Below are 13,699 nucleotides of genomic sequence, written 5' to 3'. Positions count from 1 at the left end.
TGAAGTGTTATTACAAAGCTAAAACGAGAAAACTATTATAAAGCACCTAATATAGTATTGGGTACATAATAAAGAATCACTAAAGGTTGGATTTCACTTTTAATTTGGAATCAATATAATGTTTTAGCCTTTATCTGATGGTTTTCTGCCTCCTCCATTAGAACACAAATTCCAAAAATTACAAAAGATATAATATCCTGTCTACTATTATATTTATTTTCTGAAGGAGCTAAAGAGAAATTGGTATATTTAGACATTTAGTAAATACTTTTTGAATAATAAATAAAGAGGTACCATCAAAGTAAAATATGTTAATGGAAAAGATTACTCCTAAGAGCCTTTCATGTGAATAGTGGTCAATATAATCTTTTGCATTTGTGAATACAATAACTCTGAGTATAAAATCCCTGGCAACAATTTTGTGAGATAATATTTATGAAACTTAGCATATCCAGAGTTGAACTAAAATTGTAATTAAAAATAAAATTCTGCATTTAAAGTAATTGTCTACAACGGCTAAGTTCATTTCTTCTATATAGCACTTTGTATTTATATATCTAAACTTTGATTACAAGCAATATAAGTGAGGATGATTTGATACTGAAAAAGATCAAGTCAAGTTTTTATTCCTGTTGTGTTTTGTATCCTGTAGTTATTTGTTTGACTTTCATTCTCCAATTCAATGCAATGAATGCAAAATAGTCTCAGGAGAGCATGTAAAATATATGAAACAGAAACTTTCATTTGCATTTTAACAAATTGTAGGTAAGCTTTGAGGCTGGACACACATTTCTTAAATGAGTTAAGTTTCATAGATGTAATTGGAAGAGTGTCCATGAAGTTATTTCTAAATTTATCACAGGGATTACTGGGGCACTTTTATGTTTATATAATGAAGGAGAAGAAAATCACTCTTCCATCGAGCAGCCAATATATGCCCAGTCTGTGACAGGTAATCTAAAATAGAGGTAACAGAAGCTAAATTAAGGATTGAACAATATGCTAAGTGTAGTGGAAAGCATCTTTTTTGTTGTTGCAGCTATTGTGTCCATCCTGGGATTTTTAGGGAATGGGTTTATTGTGCTTATGTACTGTACTGACTGTGTCAAGAGGAAGTGCTCTATGCTTGGCTTTATTCTTACTGGCTTAGCAATTTCTAGAGCTTGTCTGATATGGATAATAATAATAGATGGATTTATATGGGTATTCCCTCCATATAGGCATTACTCTCATAATCTACTTGAATATATTAACTATATGTGGGTAATTATCAATCAATCAACTATCTGGTTTGCCACCAGCCTCAACATCTTCTATTTCCTGAAGATAGCAAACTTTTCCCACTACGTATTCCTCTGGTTGAAAATGAGAATCAATAGAATTCTTTCTCTTCTGATGGGATCTTTGCTTATTTCATGGTTAATTATGATTCCACAAGTCAAGAAGGCTTTTAATGATAATAAAATGAAGAACAGAAACACAACCTGGCAATTCAGCATGCGTAAAAAGGAATACTTAATTCAACAGGTTTTGCAAAATATAGGAGTCTTTTTCGTCTTTACACTATCCTTAATTACATGTTTCTTGTTAATCATCTCCCTTTGGAGACACAAAAGGAAGATGCAAATCAATGCCACAGGATTCAGAGACCCCAACACTGAAGCTCATGTGAAGGCAATGAAAATGTTGGTATCTTTCATCATTTTCTTTATCTTGTATTTTATAGGCTATGCTATAGAAATATCATATTTTACTTTGTCAAAAAACAAACTCACGTACATTTTTGGAATGATAAACATGTGCATCTCTTGCTGGGGTCACTCGTTTACCCTAATTCTAGGAAACAGCAAACTAAAGCAAGCTTCTTTGAGGATATTACAGCAATTAAAATGTGGTGAGAAAGGGAGAAACCTCAGAGCCACATAGACAAATTGGGAGAATAATCCATTGAAGAAATTCTTGAAAATCTGTTTCCCTTGCACAGCATTCTTCCACTGGTTTTTAACTGTGTTATTGAACATCACTGAAATCCTAAGTATATGTTAAGGAATTTTACTCTTTGATGAGATTTTAATCTTACATGCAAATTTAGCAGTTTAGTAGATTTCTTGCCCTGCAACATCTTCCCATTTGCCTTCCAGAGAAAACATCTTGAAGAGAGTATGCACAATAAAGACTGTGACAGTGAGAATAAGAAGTTTTCATTGTGTTACTCAACTTCCATGAAGGATTGTCATCCATTTCCTAACAAGGCCCAACAAAAAGTAGCCAAGAGAAAGGAAGTCATAATCGATCTTGAAATTTAGGACTTGGAAGTGAGGGACAGGCAAGTTTGTGATATATCGGGAAATAGGCTTGTAATGTGTATAAACTCATATATATTTATGTTTTTACATTTGTTTTCTTCTGCTACAATTGTTGCTAATATTAGATTAGTTTTATCGATTAGTTTTATTTGCACATTTATTTATCAATATAAAATAATGCAATTTCATTGCCCCTAAAGATAGAAAACACAGAAATGTATGTAGGAGAAATTTATTATCCGTATTTGGAATACTCAACTAATCATTGTTAACATGTGTGTACATAGATTTTAAGAAGGATTTCAAGATAGATAAATAGATAATAGTTAATAGATATGTTGCTAGAAGTCTGATTTGATTTTTATATAAGTTGGATAAAAGGCTCATCTGTGGAGAGTGGGTTTAGAGATAATTTTTATTTCCTCTCATTCGTCTGTAAATTATTAATAATTTATGTCAACAGAGTTATAAAATTAAATAAAAGTTAAAGTATGTGAAAAGTACCAGTTGTGTAACTTTCCTCGAGAAACAAGCATTTGCACGATCTATGTGAGTATTAATTCTGCTGCCTTTGCAAGTTATATTATTTATTTTGTTGTTTGTACTGATTTGGATTGTGTTGGCTCAGTCGACATGTATATTGTGATGCTATTGTGAACTCCATCTCATTAGAATTTTATCTGAAAGAATTCTTTGAGGTCAGGATTATGGGTTTCTTTTCCAGAAAATATTTGACTTTACATGCAAAGGCTGACTGTAGTCACTACAAGCTTAAGCTATACAACATACAAGGTATCATTCCTAATATATATGCATGCAAGGTTATTGTCAGAAATTCTCAGAATGATTGATCTTTATATTTCTCTTTTAATTCTGTGTTGTGAGTGAGAGTTAAAGATTTCTAGTTGTAACCTTTTGCTGGACATGTATTATTTCCTTATCTTCCATTAAGGTATTGCCTTTTAGGGGTCTGGGTTTAATGATGGTATCAAATCTCACTCTAAGCTTTGGAGAAGCCCAAGACAAGTGTTTTCTGCTATGTGTGCATGATCCTTTATACTTAAACACTGATTTACAAATGGATTAAGCAACACACTAAATACTATTCAACTGTATCAATAAAATAACGCCAAAAAACAGAAAAAGAAATACTGTTCTTTGCATCAATGTGGATGGAACTGGAGGACATTATGTTAAGTGAAACAAGCCATGAACAGAAAATCAAACGCTGCATATTCTCACTAATATAAAGAAGCTTAAAACAGTTTATCTTACAGAAGTAAAAAGGTAGAACAGAGGATACCACAGGCTGGAAAGGTTAGAGTGAAGGTAGAGAGAGGGAGAAATTTGTTAAAGAATAAAAAATTAACCTGGAGGGATGTGGAACACATTATTTTTAGTAAAGCATCACAAGAATGGAGAAACAAAAATCCTATGTACTCAATTCTGATATGAGGACAATTAAGGTCCTAGTACATGGTAGGGGGTGGGGATAGAGAGAGCTAAGAAAGGGAAGGAGGGAGGGGGTGGGGAGACAAGGGCTGTGGTACACCTTTTGGGGGTGCGACACAATTATAAGAGGGTCCTTATCTAACAAAAGCAATCAATGTAACCTGATTCTGTGTGCCCTCAATGAATCCTTAACAACAATAAAAAAAAGTATAAAAAATTACTACTGGCTAGGAGGGATAATTTCTAGTGTTTTATGCCAGTGTAGGGTGACTATAGTTAACAGTAATATATTATATAGTTTCAAATGGCTAGAAAGAAGGTATCGATGTTCCCAACACAAATGATAAAAGTTAAGATGATGAATATGCCAATGACCCTGATATGAATACTAAACATTGTATGTATGGAAACATCACTGTGTACCTGATAAATATGTATAATTATTATGTGTGTAGGAGAAGAACTCATTGCTTGGCAAGAGTAATGCTCTCTTGAAACAAAATTGCCATGATGACAAATGTTTGACTCCTGCATACCAGGGTGTTCTGCAGACAATGCCTGTAACCTGGACAAGCCCTCAAAAACATGTTGTCATGAGTTTTAGTAAAAAAAGTCTGAGACATGGAGCAGTGCATGTGGCTCAGGGATTAGGGGGCCAGCCCCATATACCAGGGGTGGTGGGTTCTAGCCCGGCCCTGGTCAAAACTGCCAAAATAATAATAATAATAATGAATAAAGAAAGAAAGTCTGAGACATGAGCAGCTTCACTCATCTTTATCCTGAAAGCTTGCTATATAAAGGATACTTTTGAAGGGCACCTGCTGGGGACATTGCTTCTTTTCACAAGTACCTATTAAATATTTCTTTCTGAGAAATTGGATTTGTCAGCCTCTTTCTTTTGTCTTTCAGCTCCTTCAACTTTGGTGGTAGCTTTGCATACATCTATTCACCATAGAACATCTGATGAGCCCTCTGGCAGCTGAGAGAGCAAGCTGGGGGAAATTCCAGGATGCTAAGATACCCTTGTGGGATGAAGTGGTGCACCGGTTAGATACTTGTGGATTTTGCATGAGTGCAGGGATGCCTTGAAAATGCAGTTTTTAATTGACTGCTGTATAGCCCACTGAAATAAGGGCTATGGGATCAACCACTTCTGTGTGCCACTCTTTTGGCAACAAAGGCCCAACTTAAAAGACATGCACACTTAAGAGCCAGGAGAGGGATTGTGACTAGATAAGGAGATGTGCCTTTCACTTTTCTCTTTGCCTCTAACTTCTAAAACAAAATTGAAGACCAAGAGTCAAAAATTGAAAAGTTTGATGTAGATATCTCTGCATCAAGGGAAAGAAATGGAAATAACCAAAACTCAGAGCTATCACTAGTGAGCCCAATTGAGATGTGAAAACCTGGTACCTTGGGGATGTTAAGAGAGAAAGACTCTGATGACCTAGAAGGCAGAGGAGGAGGGCAATTGGGATCACCAGTGAGCTCACCCCTCATGCAAAGGACAGGGAAGACTTAACATCTGCAGCAAATGGGGTCAAGGAAATGAGGAGAGTCACTATCAGGGAATACACTGTGCAGACTCTTAGAGATTGCAGAGACCTTTATCAAATACTTAGAGGACCCCTGCCAGCTTAGGTAGTCCTATGGGGGACATGGAGGGTAATGGTTTTTTTTTTTTTTAGCCTGAAATGAACCAGAAAAATCAGTGGCAGCACTACCCATGCAGCCCTACAGCAACACCTTCCTAACACAAGGCAAACACAAGGAATGATCCTTGGGGACAGGATAATTCTAGCTATTCATAATAGGAAGGCTTGGCCTAATGAGGGAAATTATCAGGACAGATGACCTGCTGAAAGTCAATTGAAGAGGCCCAGGGCTTCTCTAAGGTTTAGAAATGAGGCAAACCATCTAATGGTTGAGTTTTCACAGGACCTGGTGAAGGAATTTTCACTGCTGGGTACTGGTATGGAAAATAAATTGCTACAGGAAGAAAAGAGAGAAAGGCATAGCTCTTTGCTATCTTTGTTGAGTCCTATAGTAAAAACGGGTGTATATGATGTGGCAGAGGCCATAGCAGAATTAGGAGTAACCAAGAAAGCCAGGAGCACGGTCCATTTGTTAATATAACAAAAGCCAACAAAGGGGATAAAGAAAACCCCACAGAAGAAGCGAAATAAGGAAAGGGAGCAGTAAGAGTCATGTTGAAGCAAATGTGGCATGAATTATTGGGAGCAGGAATACCCCAAGAAAAAAAAAACAAGACAAATAACCTAATGCTGTATTAGTAGCCTAAGGGAAGGAGCCACAGCCTGATAGAGGGAGCCACAGTGTAATGAAGGGAGCCACAGCCTGAGCAGCAGTTTTGTCCCGCCATGTGCTTTCAGGCAGAAAAGGAAGGCTTAGAAGTCAGACAAAGAGACTTAACCCTTACTTGTTCTACTGACTTGGTCAATCATGTGTTGATCCCATCCCAGTCCTGAGATTAGGAGTGGGGCCTATGTCCAACCCATGTTCCAGCAAAACGGGGCAACCAGAGACCTATATTGAACTAACTCACCATTTACTATTCCTCCAAAAGTATAAAGAAGACTATTATCTTTGTAGATCCTGAGGGGCAGTGTACTTTAATTCATGGAAATATGGAAAGACACCTTTGTTAGTGGGTCGTCATTGATGGTCATAAGGAACAAATGTTCAGATGAAAGGACTTTATATATCTGAATGCTGGAACAGTTCCCTTTTCTCGACAAATGGTGTTTATTTCCCGTGTTCTAGAAAACATGTTAGGCATAGATACTCTATTAGGAAAGACTCTGCAAATTTCAATGGGAGAATTCAGGTTGAAGATGCACACAGAAAAGGTTCTTCTCAGGGAAGAGACAAAATGGGAACCCCTAGAACTCCCTATCCCTGGGGGACTATCAAAGTTAAATAATACAAATTGGCTGGGGTAGAGCATGCTGAAATAAATGCAACTATTGAGGGAATGGCAAAGGTACATATATTATCTACCCAGCAAAATGTCCCTTTAACTGTTCTCTCTGTCCTGAATACAAACAAGGCAGTATCTGGCAGATGACTGGGGATGACTAAGGATACAGCAAGGTAACCCCAGCCGTATATACTGTAGTTCCCAATTAAGTCTGACAATTAAGTTCACAAACTCATCCTAGCAAAAAGTGCTACATATCTCATTGCTGGAAATCACTAGAGTCATATTCAAAGTGCTCCCCCAGCCATCAGGTAGCCCTAGTGATATTCAGCAATGAGATATGGACCACTTTTTCTAGGATGAGCAGGCAGACTTAATAGTCAGACCAGGTATTACTCAGATAGTTGACCACATAGTGTCTGAGCTCGTGACACGTCCTGCTGTCTTAGATTTGGCTAATGCCTTTCAGCATTCCTCTCTTCAAACAATCACAAGACTAGGTTGCTTTCACCTGGCGAGGTCACCAAGGATATTTCAAGTGTTGCCCCAGGGACTTTTGCTCAGTCCCAGGATTTGTCATGGAATGGTGGATAGAGAAGTGTCTTTGTTTTCATTCTCATCTTCTCAACTCAGATTTCATTACATGGATGGCATTATGTTAATCTCTGAAGATTTTTTTGTGTTAGGAAAGTCTTATAGTACTGTGCTCATCTGGGAATGGAGATGGGCAATCAACTCACGGAAGATTCAGGACCTAGGCCTATAGTGGAGTTTTTAGGGTCAGGGAAGACTCCTTTGCTACCAGGTACAGTAATCAACAAATGCCAAAAAAACTCCAACTCTGAAAACTATAAAAGAAATCCAAAACTTTTGTCAGTCTTTTGAGTTATTGGAGAGTATTTACCACCATATTTCACCCAATGATTGAGAACGCTCCTAGACTTTATTAGAGAAAAGGTACTCTGGGATAGGGACACATCTCAGCAAGAAGATTTTGAAGAGACTAAAATGAAAGTGCAGCAGGCAGCAGCCTTAGTCATCCTTTTAAAGTGCATCTCTATTCCTTTGACGTTACTGCTTTCCTGAAGTATGAGTTGTGTCTTGTGGCAAGCAGAATATGGTAAATCACTTCCTTGAGGATTTTATTGTAATAATGCAGAGTAGAGAAAGAAAGATTCTCTACCATTGATTAACAAAGGCTAACAGTATATTGTGCTCACAGCAGTTGGAACCATTAACCAAGACCCTTGTTGTAGATATGAGAATGGGTATACCAAAAAAGGGATGAATAGAAGGAAATTCAAATGACCCACTTCCACTGTAGCCCATGAATAAATGGCATGCCTGTTTACAACATCAAAGTATTCTGGCAATGAATCCCTATAGCCCAGAATTGCATGCTGTATTATGTCCTGGTGCCTATGAGCAACCAGAGAACAATTCTCTATCCCCTCTCCTCCATTGCCTGACCCAGTAAGAGAAGGAATGTTATCCATCATAGATGATGCCTGGTATATGGATGGCTCCAGTAGGCAAACCCCTGATAGGCAAACCACTGATAGAAATAGACATACCTCAAAGTAGTCAGTGGGCTGAATTGTGAGTTGCTTGGTTAGTAATCACACATGAGCCCTGGCACCTGGTATTTGCACCTATAACTGCTTTGTATTTAAAAGCCTACTTATGAGGCTAGCCCAATGGGAACAAGAAAAGTGAATGAGTATGCTTGAGCTCATATGGGGCATGAACATGTGGCAAGACATGTGGGAGAAACTTCAACATCCTGCCACTGATTTAACTGTATTCCATGTGGTCATACACAAATCAGTCAGCTGTGTGGTAAGACTGACACCATCTTGAAGCAAAATTGCCCTGTTGACTGATTGCATACCAAGCTGTTCTGCAGCAAGGTCTTAAGACAATGCTCATAGCATAACTAGCACCCTATGAAGATGTTTATTTAAACTCCCCATGGTCATGGAGTTTCACAAAGAAGTCTGAGATGTGGCCTGTACATGCTTCCCCTAAAAGCTTGCTACATAAAAGATATTTGCTATAGGGGTAATAAGGGATCCACTGCCTCACAGCCGAACCAAGGATGACTTCTGTTCATAAGTTCCTATTAAATATTTCCTTCTGAGAAACTGGATTTGTCACCCTCTTTCATTGGCCTTTCATCTCCCTCAAGCCTTTGATGTAAGTTTACTTATACCTGCTCACTACAAAACCATCTTTAAAAAAAAATTACAATACTTAAGCACTGGTGTAAAAGAGATTGACAATCCCCCAGGGCCAAGCTTCAGCACTGTTTTATTTTCCAGGATTTGCATTTTAGTATTTTTTGTTTTTTTTTGAGACAGAGTGTAACTGTTGCCCTTGGTAGTGTGCTGTGGTATCATAGCTCACAGCAATCTTGAACTCTTGGGCTTGAGGGATCATCTTGCCTCAGCCTCCCAAGTAGCTGGGACTATAGACACCTGTCACAATAGCCAGCTAGTTTTTCTATTTTTAGTAGAGACATCTCGCTCTTGCTCAGGATGGTCCTGAACACCTGAGCTCAAGCAACTCACCTGCCTCTGCCTCCCAGAGTGCTAGAATTATAGGCATGAGCCACCATGTGCAGCCCCTTTAGCATTTTTTATACTCATTTACCTACCGCCTTCTCTCCCAAGGAAGTATTTGCCTCTATTTAATTTTTAAAGGGCCTCTATTTAATTTTTAAAGGATAGTTTTCCTGGATAAAGTATTCTCGGTTAACAGTTTTTTTCTTTTACTTTCAAAACTTGGACTAAACATGTATCATCCTATTCCCTCTGTCCTGCAAGGTTTTATCAACTTTTTTCTTTATTGCTAATGCATTTTGGTCCTGTTTAAGAACTTATTTTTCTATCCAAAAGAACAATATTAATATTTTCTTATTTCTAATTTGTAAGGAATAAGATTATATCAAGACTTATACATTCTAATGATTTTTCTCTTTGTTACACACAGACATGGCCACACCATTTGTTACTATATTTCTTCTAGGAGAAGAAAAGGTCTTATGCCTTGATTAAATCCTTAGACTCGATGAATACCATTTACCAAACTTCCATAAAAAAGGGAACACCAAATAAAGGGATTTGATCAAGTATTTTTACTGGGGTCAGATTCTTTAGCAATGCAGCAAGTAAAAGAAAAACAATTTAGAAAACTTTAAAGAAGCAAGAAATCTTTAGATATTTTAGATTTATCCAGAAAAATGGAAAATTCACTAACTTTTCTAGAAGTAGTTTATTTAATGGACTAGATCTTTTTCTTTCTCCTACCACTATCTCTCTCCCTCTCTCTTCCCTTTCTCTTTCTCTCTCTTTTTGTCTTTCTCTCCCTAATAATAATCATAGCTGACCATTCTGTAATGTTATAATCAGTATAAAATTTCTTTTCTTTCTTTCTTTTTTTTTTTTTTTTTTTTTGCTGTTTTTGGCTGGGGCAGTGTTTGAACCTGCCACCTCCAGTATATGGGGCTGGCACCCTATCATCTGAGCCACAAGAGACACCTAGTATAAAATTTCTAAAGGGAAAACTATATATGAATGTGTTAGCCTTTAAGAAGAAAAAATTGTGACTATATCTATATTTTATATAGATATTTATATAGATATTATATATTTTAAATTAGAATTCTAGGTGAACTTGGTAAACCTTCCCTTTGAGATCCAAGTATCTTTTTTTTTTGTTTGTTGCTAATGCTCAATGACTCTGACTTTTAAATTACTACATTTTCCACAAAGCTATATAATTATAAAGTAAGATTTGATTATGGATGTTTTACAATAATGTTTGCTGACCACAATAACATCAATGAATTGATGTTTCATTTTAATATTTTTATCATGCTAATAAAATAGAGAAAAGTTAGTGAGGACTCAAAAGTAGAAAGCAAATTTTGCAAGGGAAAACATACCTCTCCTTGCACATTCAGTGTTAGTAAGAATAATGACCAATTATTGTTAGTCTTTTGAGAAACATTCAAGAAAAGAGGGAATATAACGTAAATAAAAATGAAGAAAAATGGGCTTGGTGCCTGTGGTTCAGCGGCTAGGGCGCCAGCCACATACACTGGAGCTGACAGGTTCAAACTCAGCCCGAGCCTGCCAAACAACAATGACAATTATAACCAAAAAATCGTGGACGATGTGGTGGGCGCCTGTAGTCCCAGCTACTCGGGAGGCCGAGGCAAGAGAATTGCTTAAGCCCAAGAGTTTGAGGTTGCTGTGAGCTGTGATGCCATGGCACTCTACTGAGAGAGACATAGTGAGACCCTGTCTCAAAAAAACAAACAAACAAAAAAGGAGTAAAAATGAAATAAGGAATGAATAAAATCATGAACATTGTTATCATGTAGTGGTTAAAAGCATCAGTTCTATTTGGGTCAAATGGTCTTCATGTTAAAATCTAATCTCCAAAACTTATTAGACAAATATAATGTACATCTTTATTTACTTATCATATTGCTATGATAATAGCACATACTTTTCAAGGTTGTCAGGATTATATGAAATAATTGAATGGCTAAAAGGACTTTTACAATACCTTGGGCGTATAACCAAGGCTTAGTAAAATTTATTTATCATTAAATAGTGATTATGGGTCTCAAAGTTGAGCATAGGAACACTGAAACCACAGTCATGATTCTTAATACTTCTGAAGAGCAATGAGTTAAAGAAAAATTACATTTGGAAGGAAGGCCTGGATTTAAGGAATAAAGTGAAGGTCAATTATCAGGTGAAAAAGATAAATGTCATAGACTCATAGAGCCAGATGGAGTGAAGAGCTGGTACAATTTAATTATTGGGTGGTGGAAAGAAATGTGCCAAGTATTGACTGGAGCAAAAACTGTACTCGAGGTCATGGTTAAAAGGCCAAGATCTAAACCTGGTGGGAGGAAGCAGGAAGTTGAAGTGTGAGGCAAATTGTGGAGTAGTTCTTTTTGATTTTGTTAGATTGCAGCTTGCCAGAAATGATCTTCATTTTTATTAGTAGTTTTGAAATATATAAGCAATTATTATAAAAAGTTTAAATAATATAGAAAGATAAAAAGAAAAAGTTTCTGATGTCTTCCATAATTTCATTTCTAGAAAAGAAATCATTAATAAAATTTTTGTCCATGATTTCAGCTATCTTCTGAACATAAATCTCTCTTTCAAAGACAAATATATATATCTCAATGAAAATGAATGCATTATACTACACTCATAATGCTAAGTGACAGAAGCATTATCTATATGTATAAGTGTACACATATATTCCTTTTATATAGAGATGGAGTCATACTAATCTTTGTTTTCATTTAACAACATAGTTTGAATATATTTTCGTATAAATCCCAAACATTTATATCCTTGAATTCTTTTTAATGACTGAATTATATTCTGTTATATTAGTGGCCCATAAATTAATTAACCAATTTGATGAATAGTTGTATTGTTTATAATATTTTGTTATTATAAGAGTGCTGTGGTAAAATTTCTTATTCATTCATTGACTCAATTAATGCACTAATACTTGCTGGATAAATTTGGAGACAGATTTCTGGATAAAGCACCAGGTGCACTTTAAATTTTGATAATTTACACAACTCATCTTCCAAAAATTACATAAATTTGAATTTCCCAAAAGTATCAGAGAATGGCTGTTTCCTATATTCTTCTCAAAGCAGCTTAGACAACTTAATATGGTGTACACAAAGGTATATCTACTTAATAATTTTTTTTGAGACAGTTGCCCTAGGCTAGAGTAACATGGCATCAGCTGACTCGATAACAACCTCAAAATCCTGGGGCCAAGCAATCCTCTTGCCTCAGCCTCTCAAATAACTGGGACTACAGACATATGTCACCATGTCCAGGTAATTTTTCTTGCTCTTTAAGTTCCCGTGCCTGTGAAATAAGGTTTCAATGAGTCCTTTTGGTACAGGACCAGAAGGATAAGAAGGCTGAAGAGCAAGAAGGGATAGAAGAAAGAAAAGGAAAGAAAGAAAGAATGAAAAGAAAATAGAGAAAGGAGAGGGGGTGGGTAAAAGGGAATATTGACAAAAAGAAGAGACACACAGAAAGAGGGAGACAGAGCAATATAGGTGTACAGTAGGGTACTTTGACACAATCTTAAAAAAACCCCAACCTCTGGGGGTGCTGGGTTGGGTGGTTCCCTTGAGGTCAGCAGCTCTTTGCTAACCTGATCGGACACAGTACCCCACCTCTACCAAGTAGAGAGGAAAGTAAACAATGCTATAAATCAAACCAAAACAAGCAAACAGAAAACTTTACAGGAAAAAATTGGGTGAAAAACCAAATAATAGGCCTAGAAACACTAGCAAAAATGAAGTTCTAATTATTGAAAAAGGCAGCAATGGGAAATTGTATTTAAACTAGAAAAATGGAGAAAGAAAAGAAAGAAAGAAAAATCTGTATGGAAAAGGTTGAAATTAAAAAACAAAACAACAACAAAATAAACAAAAAACAAACAACAACAATAACAAAAAAAAAAAACAACGACCAAAAACAAAGCAGTGTATATATCTTGTTGAATATTGTCTGGGCATCAGGTGGCCTTCTGTGGTATGAGATGTTAATCACAATGCTGATACGACTGGAGGCCTCCACTGATTTCTCAAACCCCACAGGTTGGACACCCTAACTCTCTCTTCAGCCCTCTTAAAAGCCACTTTAAACTTCTAAACTTGGCTAAGCAGAAGCTTTCCCAGGAAAGTGCTTGTCACTGGGATCACTGCTGAAGTGGCTATCCACTTACACAGTGTGCCAAAACCTGTCTCTCTCTGCCCCTGAGGGTTAAGGCTGTAAGGCTGCTCAGTCCCCGCTTTTAGCCTGCTCAGTCACTAGGTTACTAGCTCCCGCCCAATCCTTTCTCTATAACCCTGAGGGCGGAGCTTGCCTGGGCAGTTCTCTCACAATGGCTCCCTGCGGCCCACAGCCAAACACTATTAGCTCTGTCTGGCTCA

The 13,699-nt window shown here is 36.9% G+C and overlaps 1 protein-coding gene across 1 annotated transcript; it reads left to right on the top strand.

Moving 5' to 3' along the window:
* The first annotated feature begins 999 nt into the window (after nt 1-999).
* Nucleotides 1,000-1,926, top strand: LOC128561077 (taste receptor type 2 member 10-like). The gene has a single exon (XM_053554837.1). The coding sequence runs from the start codon at nt 1,000-1,002 to the stop codon at nt 1,924-1,926; it is 927 nt and encodes a 308-aa protein (XP_053410812.1).
* The last annotated feature ends 11,773 nt before the right edge of the window (nt 1,927-13,699 follow it).

This window comes from Nycticebus coucang, chromosome 12 (assembly GCF_027406575.1).
Source record: "Nycticebus coucang isolate mNycCou1 chromosome 12, mNycCou1.pri, whole genome shotgun sequence".
Taxonomy (NCBI): Eukaryota; Metazoa; Chordata; class Mammalia; order Primates; family Lorisidae; genus Nycticebus; species Nycticebus coucang.
Note: the sequence above shows the minus strand (reverse complement) of the source record. Positions and strands in the feature narration are given on the sequence as shown.